Below are 15,449 nucleotides of genomic sequence, written 5' to 3'. Positions count from 1 at the left end.
TAATAAATAAATACATATGAAACCAATATAAAATAAATATGATTAAAACCCATTTTAAGGGTTAAACCAATTAAAAGAGTAAATAGAAATCAACATTTTAAAACCCAGATGACAACAGAGGACCACACAACTCATGTAGTTTTAAAAGCCAGAGAATAAAAGTGGGTCTTAAGACGAGACTTAAAACACAGTTTGAACATGGAGGGGCAGAGTGTTCCAGACCACAGAGAAGGTCCTGTCTCCCCTGGTTTTGAGTCTGGTCTTGGGCACCACGAGCTGGAGCTGGCTCTCGGATCTCAGGATTGTAAGTTTGGATGAGGTCTGAGATATACTTAAGTGCCAGTCCATGTAAAGATTTAAAACCAAAGAGCAAGGTTTTAAAATCAATTCTAAAATGAACAGGGAGCCAGTGCAAACTCTGAAGGATTGTGGTTCTATGCTGGTGTTTCCTGGCCCCTGTTCAAAGTCCTGCTGTTCTGGACTAACTGCAACCGGGAGAGAGCTTTTTGGCTAATGCCAGCATAAAGTGCACTGCAGTAGTCCAGGCCACTTCAAATAAAAGCATGCACCACTTCTTCAAAAAGGTTAAAAGATAAAAACGGTTTTACCTTTACTAAAAGACGAAGATGATAAAAACACAATTTTAAAACGCCATTGACTTGTTTGTCAAGTTTAAAATCTGTCTATAGTGACGCCACTTTGTCTGTCTTATTATTATTATCGACTCCTCTTTGTCGCATTCTTTTCATTTAGACTGCAGAGTTGCCAGATGAGCTGAGCCCACCATCAGAGGTGTGCTCCCAACCATCTGCAACATGTGCACCAGGCGCTGTAGATCCAAGGCCAAGCAACTGCCTCTTCTCACTGCTGCAGTCAGGCAAGTGTTACCAGAGTCTAGCCGAGTCTCGAGGCCAACACGGAGAGACTCAGGAGGAGCTTCTATCCTCAAGACATCACACTGCTCAACTGCACCGCTGACTAACACTCATCACAATTGCACAAAACCGCACACGCAAGAATCACTTTACTTACCACTGTAATTACCAGACTACAGTACTCTTTATCCAATGACTGTAAATAATGTAAAAATAATGTAAAAACACTTCACTTACCACTGTAATTACCGGACTACAATACTCTTTATCCAATGACTGTAAATAATGTAAAAATAATGTAAAAACACTTCACTTACCACTGTAATTACCGGACTACAATACTCTTCATCCAATGATTGTAAATAATGTAAAAACACTTCACTTACCACTGTAATTACCGGACTACAATACTCTTTATCCAATGACTGTAAATAATGTAAAAATAATGTAAAAACACTTCACTTACCACTGTAATCACCGGACTACAATACTCTTCATCCAATGACTGTAAATAATGTAAAAACACTTCACTTACCACTGTAATTACCAGACTACAATACTCTTCATCCAATGACTGTAAATAATGTAAAAACACTTCACTTACCACTGTAATTACCAGACTACAATACTCTTTATCCAATGACTGTAAATGATGTAAAAATAATGTAAAAACACTTCACTTACCACTGTAATTACCGGACTACAATACTCTTTATCCAATGACTGTAAATAATGTAAAAATAATGTAAAAACACTTCACTTACCACTGTAATCACCGGACTACAATTCTCTTCATCCAATGACTGTAAATAATGTAAAAACACTTCACTTACCACTGTAATTACCGGACTACAATACTCTTTATCCAATGACTGTAAATAATGTAAAAATAATGTAAAAACACTTCACTTACCACTGTAATCACCGGACTACAATTCTCTTCATCCAATGACTGTAAATGATGTAAAAACACTTCACTTACCACTGTAATTACCAGACTACAATACTCTTCATCCAAAGACTGTAAATAATGTAAAAATAATGTAAAAACACTTCACTTACCACTGTAATCACCGGACTACAATACTCTTCATCCAATGACTGTAAATAATGTAAAAACACTTCACTTACCACTGTAATTACCAGACTACAATACTCTTCATCCAATGACTGTAAATAATGTAAAAACACTTCACTTACCACTGTAATTACCAGACTACAATACTCTTTATCCAATGACTGTAAATGATGTAAAAATAATGTAAAAACACTTCACTTACCACTGTAATTACCGGACTACAATACTCTTTATCCAATGACTGTAAATAATGTAAAAATAATGTAAAAACACTTCACTTACCACTGTAATCACCGGACTACAATTCTCTTCATCCAATGACTGTAAATAATGTAAAAACACTTCACTTACCACTGTAATTACCGGACTACAATACTCTTTATCCAATGACTGTAAATAATGTAAAAATAATGTAAAAACACTTCACTTACCACTGTAATCACCGGACTACAATTCTCTTCATCCAATGACTGTAAATAATGTAAAAACACTTCACTTACCACTGTAATTACCAGACTACAATACTCTTCATCCAAAGACTGTAAATAATGTAAAAATAATGTAAAAACACTTCACTTACCACTGTAATTACCGGACTACAGTACTCTTTATCCAATGACTGTAAATGATGTAAAAATAATGTAAAAACACTTCACTTACCACTGTAATTACCGGACTACAATACTCTTTATCCAATGACTGTAAATAATGTAAAAATAATGTAAAAACACTTCACTTACCACTGTAATTACCGGACTACTATACTCTTTATCCAATGACTGTAAATAATGTAAAAATAATGTAAAAACACTTCACTTACCACTGTAATTACCGGACTACAATACTCTTCATCCAATGATTGTAAATAATGTAAAAACACTTCACTTACCACTGTAATTACCAGACTACAATACTCTTCATCCAGTGATTGTAAATAATGTAAAAACACTTCACTTACCACTGTAATTACCAGACTACAATACTCTTCATCCAAAGACTGTAAATAATGTAAAAACACTTCACTTACCACAGTAATTACCGGACTACAATACTCTTCATCCAATGATTGTAAATAATTGTAAATTAAGTAAGGATCTATTTTAGGCCCCATCCTGTTCGCTCTTTATCTCCTCCCTCTTGGAGATATTTTTAAGAAACATGGAGTGTTATCACTTTTATGCAGATGACTGCCAGATTTATATGCCGATTTCAAAAAGCCACGCCCCCTGACACCTCTTCTTAACTGTCTGTGTGACGTCAAGGCTTGGTTAGCCCAGAATTTTTTAATAATGAATGAGGGAAAAACGGAAATTTTAGTTTTTGGTCCGGCCCTCACTGACTTGGGACCGTTGCAAAATGATGTGCGTCCCAAAGTCACCAGCCTTGGCGTCAATATAGACAGCCATTTTAAACTAGACAAACAAGTCAATGGCGTTTTAAAATCGTGTTTTTATCACCTTCGTCTTTTAGTAAAGGTTAAACCGTTTTTATCTTTTAACCTTTTTGAACAAGTGGTGCATGCTTTTATTTGAAGTGGCCTGGACTACTGCAAAGCACTTTATGCTGGCATTAGCCAAAAAGCTCTCTCCCGGTTGCAGTTAGTCCAGAACAGCAGGACTTTTAACAGGGGCCAGGAAACACCAGCATAGAACCACAATCCTTCAGAGTTTGCACTGGCTCCCTGTTCATTTTAGAATTGATTTTAAAACCTTGCTCTTTGGTTTTAAATCTTTACATGGACTGGCACCTCAATATATCTCGGACCTCATCCAAATTTACATTCCTGCGCGCGCTCTGAGGTCTGAGAGCCAGTTCCAGCTCGTGGTGCCCGAGACCAGACTTAAGACCAGGGGAGACAGGACCTTCTCTGTGGTCTGGAACACTCTGCCGCTCCATGTTCAAACTGCTTCCACAGTGGACTCTTTTAAGTCTCGTCTTAAGACCCACTTTTATTCTTTGGCTTTTAACACTACGTGAGTTGTGTGGTCCTCTGTGTTTTTTATACACTTTTATTTTTATTTTACTGTTTTAATTGATTTTACCCTTTAAAATAATTTTTAATCATATTTGTTTTTATATTGTTTTTATTTTTATTCATTTTTTGTTTTATTCAGTCATTGGTGGAGCAATATATTGTTTTTAACATGGCTGTGCAGCACTTTGGAAACGTTATTGTTGTTTAAATGTGCTATATAAATAAAGTGGATTGGATTGGATAAATAATGTAAATACAAGAGTATAAAGAAGTCATACTGTTCCATTACCTTTGTTCATACTACTACTACTAATAATAATAATGGATTAGATTTATATTGCGCTTTTCTATTATTAGATACTCAAAGCCCTCACAGAGAAGATGGAACCCATCATTCATTCACACATAGGTGGTGGTAAGCTACATCAGTAGCCACAGCTGCCCTGGGGTGGACTGACAGAAGCGTGGCTGCCAGTTTGCGCCTACGGCCCCTCCGACCACCACCTGTCATTCATTCATCATTCATTCACCAGTGTGAGCAGCAGCGGGAGCAAAGGGTGAAGTGTCCTGCCCAAGGACACAACGGCAGCGATTTGGGTGTCAATAGGCGGGGAGTGAACCTGCAACCCTCTGGTTTCTGACACGGCCGCTCTACCCACTACGCCAGGGGTGCCCACACTTTTTCTGCAGGCGAGCTACTTTTCAAATGACCAACTCGAGGGGATCTACCTCATTTATATATATCATTTATATTTATTTATTTATGAAGAGACATTTTTGTAAACAAGTTAAATGTGTTTAATGATAATACAAGCATGTGTAACACATATAGATGTCTTTCTTTCACAAAGACAAGAATATAAGTTGGTGTATTACCTGATTCTGATGACTTGCATTGATTGGAATCAGACAGTAATGATGATAACGCCCACATAGGTGGGAAGCAAACCTGCAACCCTCAGGTTTCTGGCACGGCCACTCTACCCACTACGCCATGCCGCCCCCGTCACTACTCAACTGCCAAAGAAGTGTAGACACCTTAATATTTGTTCCTTCCTATACTGCAGGGGTAGGGAACCTATGGCTCTAGAGCCAGATGTGGCTCTTTTGATGACTGCATCTGGCTCTCGGATAAATCTGAGCTGACATTGCTTAACACGATAAGTAATGAATTCCACTTGTAATCACAGTGTTAAAAATAACGTTCAAAATATAAAGCATTTTCATGCATTTTTATGTTGAAGAAGTTTTTTGTTTATTATTGGTTAGTGTGGGGTTGGCCCTCCTGGGGGTTCTTCAGACCACCAAGCACCGACATGAGAGCCTGTTTCAGGGTTACAATATTGTTTTATTTTCAATAAGTCCCTCAGTTGCTTTCCAGCAATTGTATTTTTCTCTTTCGTTCTCGCTCGCACTCTGGCTCTAGCCCCAACCCCGTCCCTCCTCCTGGCAGCTGCTTATAACAGAGCGACAGGTGATTAGATAACAAGGCCCAGGTGGGCCATCTGGGCACCTGTCGCTGATTTCGAGGCCGGTCCTGGCAACACCCCGCTTCGCTGCAGGCCCGCAGGTCCCGCCCCCTCCACAGTTAGCTTCAGGATAACAATAAGAGACCTATTATACTCTAGAAAGGTTAGTCTTACTTAAAAATGCACACTTTTAGTTGTGTTCAGTGTTAAAAATATATTATATGGCTCTTACATAAATACATTTTAAAATATTTGACTTCTTGGCTTTCTCGGCCAAAAAGGTTCCCGACCCTTGCTATACTGTTACACTATTTGATATTGCACTGGTACTGTATTTGACTACTGTACTTCTACTTGTACTGATACTTCTGTGACTTATTGTGCAACTTAATTGTCTTGTAATTAATGTACATAGGAGTTATTCAATTTTTTGTATTTAGTGTATTAGATTCTGCAACTAGTGTTGGATCCCGCTGTACACAATATCTGAAGAGCATGGAAAAAAAAGCATTTCACTGTGGTGTAGTCTGCATGTGACAAATAAACTTGAACCTTCCTATTTTAATGATGTTAGATCAGTGTTGTTGTTGTTGGGGACAAGTGTTGTTTGTAAATGAGCTCTGGCTACAAACACTATGGTGCATACATTGGATAACTGTTTCAGATATCTATGTTTCTGTATCTTGGACGGCATAGCTCGGTTGGTAGAGTGGCCAAGCCAGCAATTTGAGGGTTGCAGGTTCGATCCCTACTTTTGCCATCCTAGTCACTGCTGTTGTGTCCTTGGGCAAGACACTTTACCCACCTGCTCTCAGTGCCACCCACACTGCTTTAAATGTAAAAAAAAAAAAATAGATATTGGGTTTCACTGTGTAAAGCGCTTTGAGTCACTAGAGAAAAAGCGCTATATAAATATAATTCCCTTTTCTTCACTATCTGTCCCTATTTCAAATAAACCTTTTTTTATACACATGTGTTGAGAAGAAAAAGTACTGGGTCATGAAAATATAAAGTGAATAGTGGCAGAGAACAGACATGCAGGACACTCCACCAGCATTACTTGCCAACCCTCCCCCATTTTTCCAGGTCACTCCCAAATTCTAGTGCCCCTCCCGAAAATCTCCCGGGGCAACCAATCTCCCGAATTTCTCCTGTTTTCCACCCGGACAACAATATTGGGGGCGTGCCTTAAAGGCACTGCCTTTAAGGCACGCCCAGTCACATAATATATGTGGCTTTTAGACACACACACACACACACACGCGCACACGTGAATGCAAGGCATACTTGGTCAACAGCCATACAGGTCACACAGAGGGTGGCCGTATAAATATGCGCCACACTGTGAACCCACACCAAACAAGAATGACAAACAAATTTCGGGAGAACATCCGCACCGTAACAAAACATAAACACAACAGAACTAATACCCAGAACCCCTTGCAGCACTAACTCTTCCGGGACGCTACAATCTATCCCCCCACTACCCCATAGCCCCCCATCTAGACATCCACTATACAGTTGTGGACAAAAGTTTACATACACTTGTAAATCATTTCTACAACTCTTGTTTTTTTGTGATGAAGTATTGGGGCACATACTTGTTGGTCACAAAAACATTCATGAAGTTTGCTTCTTTTATGAATTTATTATGGCTCTACTGAAAATGTGAGCAAATGTGCAGGGTCAAAAGTATACATACAGCAATGTTGATATTTGCTTACATGTCTCTTGGCAAGTTTCACTGCAATAAGGCGCTTTTGGTAGCCATCCACAAGCTTCTGCTTCAATTTTTGACCACCCCTCTTGACTAAATTAGTGCAGTTCAGCTAAATGTGTTGCTTTTCTGACATGGACTTGTTTCTTTAGCATTGTCCACACATTTAAGTCAGGACTTTGGGAAGGCCATTCTAAAACCTTTATTCTAGCCTGATTTAGCCATTCCTTACCCACTTTTGAGGTGTGTTTGGGGTCATTGTCATGTTGGAACCCCCAACTGCGCCCAAGACCCAACCTCCGGGCTGATGATTTTAGCTTGTCCTGAAGTATTTGGAGGTAATCCTTCTTTCTCATTGTCCCATTTACTCTCTGTAAAGCAGCAGTTCCATTGGCAGCAAAATAGGCCCAGAGCATAATACTACCACCACCATGTTTGACGGTATGCTTGGTGTTCCTGGGATTAAAGGCCTCACCTTTTCTCCTCCAAACATATTGCTGGGTATTGTGGCCAAATATCTCCATTTTTGTTTTATCTGACCACAGAACTTTCCTCCAGAAGTGTTATCTTTGTCCATGAGACCAGCAGCAAACTTTAGACGAGTCTTCCTTCTTGCATGGTAGCCTCCTAGTCCATGGCAATGCAAAACACGCTTGACTGTGGACACTTGACACCTGTGTTCCAGCAGCTTCCAATTCATTGCAGACCTGCTTTTTGGTGGTTCTCGGTTGACTCTTTCCATTTTGACCAATTTTCTCTCAGCAGCAGATGATAGCTTGCGTTTTCTTCCTGATCGTGGCAGTGACAAAACTGTGCCATGCACTTTATACTTACGAACAATGGTCTGCACAGTTGCTCTTGGGACCTTAAGCTACTTTGAAATGGCTCCAAGTGACTTTCCTTACTTCCATCCATCCATCCATCATCTTCCGCTTATCCGAGGTCGGGTCGCGGGGGCAGCAGCCTAAGCAGGGAAGCCCAGACTTCCCTATCCCCAGCCACTTCGTCTAGCTCTTCCCGGGGGATCCCGAGGCGTTCCCAGGCCAGCCGGGAGACATAGTCTTTCCAACGTGTCCTGGGTCTTCCCCGTGGCCTCCTACCAGCTGGACGTGCCCTAAACACATCCCTAGGGAGGCGTTCGGGTGGCATCCTGACCAGATGCCCGAACCACTTCATCTGGCTCCTCTCGATGTGGAGGAGCAGCGGCTTTACTTTGAGTTCCTCCCGGATGGCAGAGCTTCTCACCCTATCTCTAAGGGAGAGACCCGCCACACGGCGGAGGAAACTCATTTCGGCCGCTTGTACCCGTGATCTTATCCTTTCAGTCATGACCCAAAGCTCATGACCATAGGTGAGGATGGGAACGTAGATCGACCGGTAAATTGAGAGCTTTGCCTTCCGGCTCAGCTCCTTCTTCACCACAACGGATCGATACAACGTCCGCATTACTGAAGACGCCGCACCGATCCGCCTGTCGATCTCACGATCCACTCTTCCCTCACTCGTGAACAAGACTCCTAGGTACTTGAACTCCTCCACTTGGGGCAGGGTCTCCTCCCCAACCCGGAGATGGAACTCCACCCTTTTCCGGGCGAGAACTTTCCTGACTTGCTTAAGTAAATGATTAGTTTTTTCAGATCCGTGCTGAGTTCCTTTGACTTTCCCATTGTGGCGTTTTGTAACCGAGTCTAATGACCGCATCACATGAGCCCTATTTAAAATGTGCTCAGAGAAGTCAACAGGTGTCGTCAATCGAAATCACTCACATGAAGTTAAGAGGCCATGAAGCTCATTTGATTTGATTGTGTAACATTTCTGCATCACCAAAATTGATGATGTATGTTGCTGTATGTCTACTTTGGACCCAGCAGACTGGCTCACATTTGCAGTAGACCCATAAAAAATCCATAAAAGAAGCAAACTTCTGTGGCGGCATGGCGTAGTGAGTAAAGCGGCCGACCAGAAACCTGAGGGTTGCAGGTTCGCTTCCCACCTATTGACATCCAAAAAATCGCTGCCGTTGTGTCCTTGGGCAGGACACTTCACCCTTTGCCCCCGGTGCCGCTCACACTGGTGAATGAATGATGAATGAATGATAGGTGGTGGTCGGAGGGGCCGTAGGCGCAAACTGGCAGCCATGCTTCCGTCAGTCTACCCGAGGGCAGCTGTGGCTACTGATGTTGCTTACCACCACCAGGTGTGAATGAATGTTGAGTCCCACTTCTCTTTGAGTGTTTAGAAAAGCTTGATATAAATATAAGTTATTTATTTATTTATTTTTCTACCTTCAAGGTACTCAAAGCGCTTTGACAGTATTTCCACATTCACCCAATCATACACACTGATGGGGGGAGCTGCCATGCAAGGCCCTAAGCACCACTCATCAGGAGCAAGGGTGAAGTGTCTTGCTAAAGGACACAACGGACGTGACGAGGTTGGTAGAAGGCATACTTGCCAACCCTCCCGGATTTTCCGGGAGACTCCCGAAATTCAGCGCCTCTGCCAAAAACCTCCCGGGACAAATTTTCTCCCGAAATTAAGCCGGAGCTGGAGGCCACGCCCCCTGCAGCTCAATGCGGATCTGAGTGAGGAAAGCCTGTTTTTACATCCGCTTTCCCACAATATAAACAGCGTGTCTGCCCAATGACGTTATAACTGTTAGGCAGTTTCATTAACGTCCTCCCAGCGCGGTAACAACACACAACAACAGCAGTCACGTTTTTGTCTACCGTAAAACAGTTCATCTGCCGTAAACAGCAATGTTGTGACCCTCTTAAACAGGACAATATTGCCATCTACTGTACATGCACCACAACACCTCCAGGCAACTTCAAGCCTTTACTAATACCCTCCTCCATTCACATCCCATCTCCCTGGAATGTAAACAACCCAATGTAAAAAATTGAATGTATTTTTAATGTATATACTTGTTCTTATGCTATCTGAACTCACTATGTTCTCTGCTGGCTGTACATATCCTACTAAGTAAGACCTACACTGTTTCAATGTCCACATTTCTCTGTTGATGCAATTGTTGAAGACTGAAGTACTGATATCAACCAAAGCTCCTCATCCCACCCCCTGGATTGTAAATAATGTACATAATTCAATGTATACACTATGATGATTAACCTGTGTGATGACTGTATTATGTTGATAGTATATATTTGTACCATGAATTGATTAACGTGGACCCCGACTTAAACAAGTTGAAAAACTTATTGGGGTGTTACCATTTAGTGGTCAATTGTACGGAATATGTACTGTACTGTGCAATCTACTAATAAAAGTTTCAATCAATCAATCATCCATATGTGACAATAACATCTACGGCTTTTAGAGAGTGCAGTGCACAACTGCGCACACAACAGCTGTAAATATACTCCTCCCCTCTTAACCACGCCCCCCACCTCCCGAAATCGGAGGTCTCAAGTTTGGGAAGTACGGTAGAAGGTGGGGATCGAACCAGGAACCCTCAGGTTGCTGGCACGGCCACTCTCCCAGCCGTGCCACGCTGTCCCCATGACGTGACATGATGACCTCATGATGTAAACTTTTGACCCCACACACACACACACACACACACACACACACACACACACACACACACACACACACACACACACACACACACACACACACACAGAGTATACACACGTTTTTCTTCCTCTGGTATTCCTCCAGGATTCTGTTGATGCGCTCCACTTCCTGCAGAGAGAGAAAAAAGGTCACGTTGGTGGCGAGACAAAGGCAGCGAGGGAAGGTAGGCGGAGTCATGAAGTGCAAACAGGAAGCAGCGGGATGCGGGGATGAGCACTCTAGGAGGTTAACGAGAGATCAGGTGACATCACCATTTGGCTGCCGGGTTGCTGAGGAAGGTTGCGCATCATCCCGTCCATCTCGTCAAACTTCCTGCACGCCGCCTGCACCTCGGCATGCAGCTCCTTGTACTCGGCGTACTGGTCGTTGAACACCGCCCGGTACTGGTCTCGCTCCTCGTCTGAGCGGATGGTGGGGTACTTCCTGTCGGGGCGAGGCCACAACTTCTTTTATTCTGGGGACACGTGTTGTGTAAATATCGAGTTAAGACTTACGCGATGTAGTCGGGCACGATGACGGGTTTGGGAATGTGACCAGACGGTATCGCCCCCTGCAGGACCTTAGGAGCAATAGCGATGAGAGGGACGTCTTGGAAGGACGCCATGGACGATTCCTGTCGAGGAATCTTGGCACCGGCCGCCGCCGCTGCAGGAACCAGCTGACGCCACAAAATGAAACTCAAACTATGGCGGCAATACGTATAAGAAGTAAGACTGGGCGCTCACCGGCGACTGGACCGCTCCGAACTCCGACTGCTGCATCTGCAAGACAACAAGTCACGTGACCACGGGAGACACGACAGGAAATCATGTGACCAGGCGGACCGCTGACCTCTCTGGCGTTCTGCTCGCGGTAACGGCGTGCCGCTTCGTGCCTCCACAGCTTGAGGCACACGCCGGCGCCAATCAGGTAGATGACCATGTTGAGGAAGAGGAAGATGATGGCGGCGGTCTGGCCCGCGTCCGTCCTGCAGAAGGCGGCGCTGGGGCCGTTGTTGAAGAAAGGGGAGGAGCAGAGCCCCCCTCGCGTTGTGTCTCGCACGTACACGATGCCTGGCGGGCACAGAGCGCGGGAGTGAGAAAAGAGAACACCGGATGGTTTGGACGCCGCCACTTACCTGCGGCCATGTAGAGCAGGGCGAGCGCCAGGTTGATGATGAACTCTGTCAGCGGCCACCAGCTGGAGTCCAGCAGGATGGTGCGGTAGTACATGGTCATGCCCAGCACCAGCACTATGACCGTCACCAGCCAGGCCAGGCCCGCCACCACCAGCACAAACGGCGTTTTGGGGCCCGTGTAGTAAGCGTCGCCGGTCCCCGTGCCGAAGAAACCGGCTCCGGGAGACGAGTATGCGAACATGTTGAACCACTCGTTGTCCTTGTGGATGTACGCGCACACGCAGGCGAAGACGGCGGCGCCCAGCAGGAGCTCCACGCATCCCAGAATCCTCAGCAGCCCCGCCCAGGACTTCATGAAGGCGTAGCGCTGATTGTAGTCCTCCACGCGCTCGCTGTATGTCAGCGCCGTGCGGTACGTGCGGCCTGACATCGACTGAATGTCGCCTAGTTCCAGGAGCTCCTTGGCGGAGTTGTAGCTGCCGGCCGAGCCCCCATACGGGTCACGGTAGGACCCAGGAACGGACGGCGTCTGTGGCGGCGAGCAGCGAACGCCCCCGCTGGTGCTGTTGTTGTTGTTACATGACGAGGCCGCTTCCTTGTTGCTGCTGCGGTTGCTGGTCCGGAAGAAGTTCTTCCACGAGTCGGGGATGAAGCGGTGGACCGGTTTGATGTCTAGGGCCGGGTCTATTTCCGACTCAACCTCGGTGGCGTACTCGCTGCCTCTGCGCTCAAACTCTGGCCCGACGGGGGGGTGGTCGGGCAGAGGCGGAGGTGGGAGCGGGTCAGAGCTGCGGGCCAAATAGGGCGCCGCCTGCTTGACCACGGGGTCTGGATCGTAAAAGTTGTCCCGCGGCAACGAGCCCTGCGGAACCTGGTCGTAGTGCGGCGCCTGGCGGACACGCTCAGTGCGTCCATGAAAGTCTCCCCCATAGGACATGAGTCTGACGGTGGTCCCTAAGAGACACATGTCAGCAGTCAGTGGACGGACATGTTGGATGGAACGGCGACGACCAGATATGTGATTGGTTGAGCTTCAAGACCACACCAGAAGCGACACACACCACAAACGCCACCACACAAGACGTTACCCAGATTTCTCCATGCTAGCAGAGTCCACAGTGCGTCTCCGCGCCGCGACCCTCAAGCGCTCCTTTTGCCCAAGGCGCCTGGCCGGCAGGTGGCGGCGCAGAGTCGGACTGTGGTCAGCCAATCAGCCCAGGAGGTGATGTCGAGGAGGAGAAAGAAAATGTGCTTCAATACCTTTTTGATACGCAGTCACTCAGCAGCACCTACACTGACCTGCAGCTTAGCTCGACGCTGACCTCGCTTGCTGGACGCCAACAATCACCTGCCACACACACACACACACATACCAATCACTTCCTGTCACATGTTTATGGTATCTTTATGCGTCCTACAATAGCGAATTAAAGATTTTGCAAACAGGAAGTTTTTTTTTGTCAAAATCAATAGGATGCTTGTAAATAAAGACTTAAACAACACCTCCAGGCAACTTCCACACTTTACTAATACCCTCCTCCATTCACATCCCATCTCCCCGGATTATAAACAACTCAAATGTACTTCTAATGTATATACTTGTTCTTATGCTATGTGAACTCACTATGTTCTCTGCTGGCTGTACATATCCTACTAAATAAGACCTACACTGTTTCAATGTCCACATTTCTCTGTTGATGCAATTGTTGATGACTGAAGTTCTGATATCAACCAAAGCTCCTCATCCCACCCCCTGGATTATAAATAATGTAAATAATTCAATGTACATACTATGATGATTAACTTGTGGGATGACTGTATTATGTTGATAGTATATATTTGTACCATGAATTGATTAACGTGGACCCCGACTTAAACAAGTTGAAAAACTTATTGGGGTGTTACCATTTAGTGGTCAATTGTACGGAATATGTACTGTACTGTGCAATCTACTAATAAAAGTATCAATCAATCAATCAATCAAAGACTAGACTTAGACTTCCTTTGATTGTCATTCAGATTTGAACTTAAACCTACAGTACCATAAATTGGGTGTGAGTTTTCCTTGCCCTTTTGTGGGTTCTTCCGAGGATGTTGTAGTCGTAATGATTTGTGCAGTCCTTTGAGACATTTGTGATTTGGGGCTATATAAATAAACATTGATTGATTGATTGATGATAAATTAAACCAGATTTCACTTTGATGACTGTTAAAAGTAAAAAAAAAAAAAAAAATATTACAGGAGAGCCCAGCTTTGACGCTATGGATGGAAATCACAATGGACATTTATAAAATGGAGAAGATAACGGCTTTTAGTAATTATAAATTGGAGAAATTTACTTCATACTTGGAAAACCGGGCCAATTATGTCACGCTCCATAAGCCTGATTTTATTTTATCAAAAAAGTGATTGTACTGATTCCTTTCTATATGTCTATAGTTTTTTTACTATCTTTTTATATATTTTTTTATTATTATTATTTGTTTTATCCATCCATCCATTTTCTACCGCTTATTCCCTTTCGGGATCGCGGGGGGCGCTGGCGCTTATCTCAGCTACAATCAGGCGGAAGGCGGGGTACACCCTGGACAAGTCGCAACTAAGATTTTCCAAGTCATGGATTTGAACCCAGGATCACTGTGTGAGACACAACAGTCTTAACCATTGAGCTAACCCGGGACACTATTTGTTTTATTGATTTTTTTTTAATTAACTCTGGTTTGTTATGTTTTTTTTTTTGCTGTTTTTCTCTTCTATTTTTGAGGGTGCGGGGTGGCATCGTTGGGATATTAACACAAATATTTTGCCATTTAGGGCAGACAATAGATGTACGGTGTATGAAAATAATATGAAATGGATAGGAATGTCGGATGATGGATCTCAATAGAAATTTAATTAAAGTGAAATTTGTGTTCATCGTGTGACGCAATGCAAATTAAACAATAAAAAAAAACAAATAACGGTTTGAATTGGTCCAGGGTATTACTGACGGCCAGGTGTTGCGGTGTGACTGCAGCCTGGTACATTAAGAAAACCCCCGTCTCCATGTCGCTTTCACTTATTTTCCGCTTTTCCACTAATGCAGAGGAAGGCAACCCAGAACGTTGAAAGAGTCCTTTTGGACCCAAATAACACAACGCTGTCAAGAGACTATACTGTACAGTGTACTAATAGTGTAAGTGTGTACTTAAGTGTAGTGTACTTGACAAGACGATACTGTACGGTGTACTAATAGTGTAAGTGTGTACTTAAGTGTAGTGTACTTGACGAGACTATACTGTACAGTGTACTAATAGTGTAAGTGAGTACTTAAGTGTAGTGTACTTGAAAACACTATACTGTACAGTGTACTAATAGTGTAAGTGTGTACTTAAGAGTAGTGTACTTGACGAGACAATACTATACAGTGTACTAATAGTGTAGGTGTGTACTTAAGAGTAGTGTACTTGACAAGACTATACTGTACAGTTTACTAATAGTGTGTGTACTTAAGTGTAGTGTACTTGACAAGACTATACTGTACAGTTTACTAATAGTGTATGTGTGTACTTAAGAGTAGTTTACTTGACAAGACTATACTGTACAGTGTACTAATAGTGTAAGTGTGTACTTAATAG

General features: G+C 43.6%; 1 protein-coding gene across 8 annotated transcripts in view; it reads right to left on the bottom strand.

Annotated features, from left to right (window-relative positions):
• Window positions 1–15,449, bottom strand: part of marveld2a (MARVEL domain containing 2a) — a 38,049-nt gene that overhangs the window by 12,378 nt on the left and 10,222 nt on the right. For 2 of the 8 annotated variants that reach the window (XM_061876139.1, XM_061876136.1), the window contains 7 exons: window positions 13,092–13,179; window positions 11,832–12,785; window positions 11,546–11,766; window positions 11,440–11,475; window positions 11,209–11,372; window positions 10,966–11,137; window positions 10,772–10,822 (listed from right to left, as the gene is read on the bottom strand). In XM_061876139.1, coding sequence (XP_061732123.1) covers window positions 10,772–10,822; window positions 10,966–11,137; window positions 11,209–11,372; window positions 11,440–11,475; window positions 11,546–11,766; window positions 11,832–12,768 — 1,581 coding nt within the window. In that variant the 5' untranslated portion in view covers window positions 12,769–12,785; window positions 13,092–13,179. Of the gene's footprint in view, window positions 1–10,771; window positions 10,823–10,965; window positions 11,138–11,208; window positions 11,373–11,439; window positions 11,476–11,545; window positions 11,767–11,831; window positions 12,786–12,892; window positions 13,028–13,091; window positions 13,180–15,449 lie in introns of all 8 variants that reach the window. The other 6 variants (XR_009802366.1, XR_009802365.1, XM_061876140.1 and 3 more) reach the window with 5 other exon arrangements.

Source organism: Nerophis ophidion, linkage group LG17 (genome assembly GCF_033978795.1).
Source record: "Nerophis ophidion isolate RoL-2023_Sa linkage group LG17, RoL_Noph_v1.0, whole genome shotgun sequence".
Lineage (NCBI taxonomy): Eukaryota > Metazoa > Chordata > Actinopteri > Syngnathiformes > Syngnathidae > Nerophis > Nerophis ophidion.
Note: the sequence above shows the minus strand (reverse complement) of the source record. Positions and strands in the feature narration are given on the sequence as shown.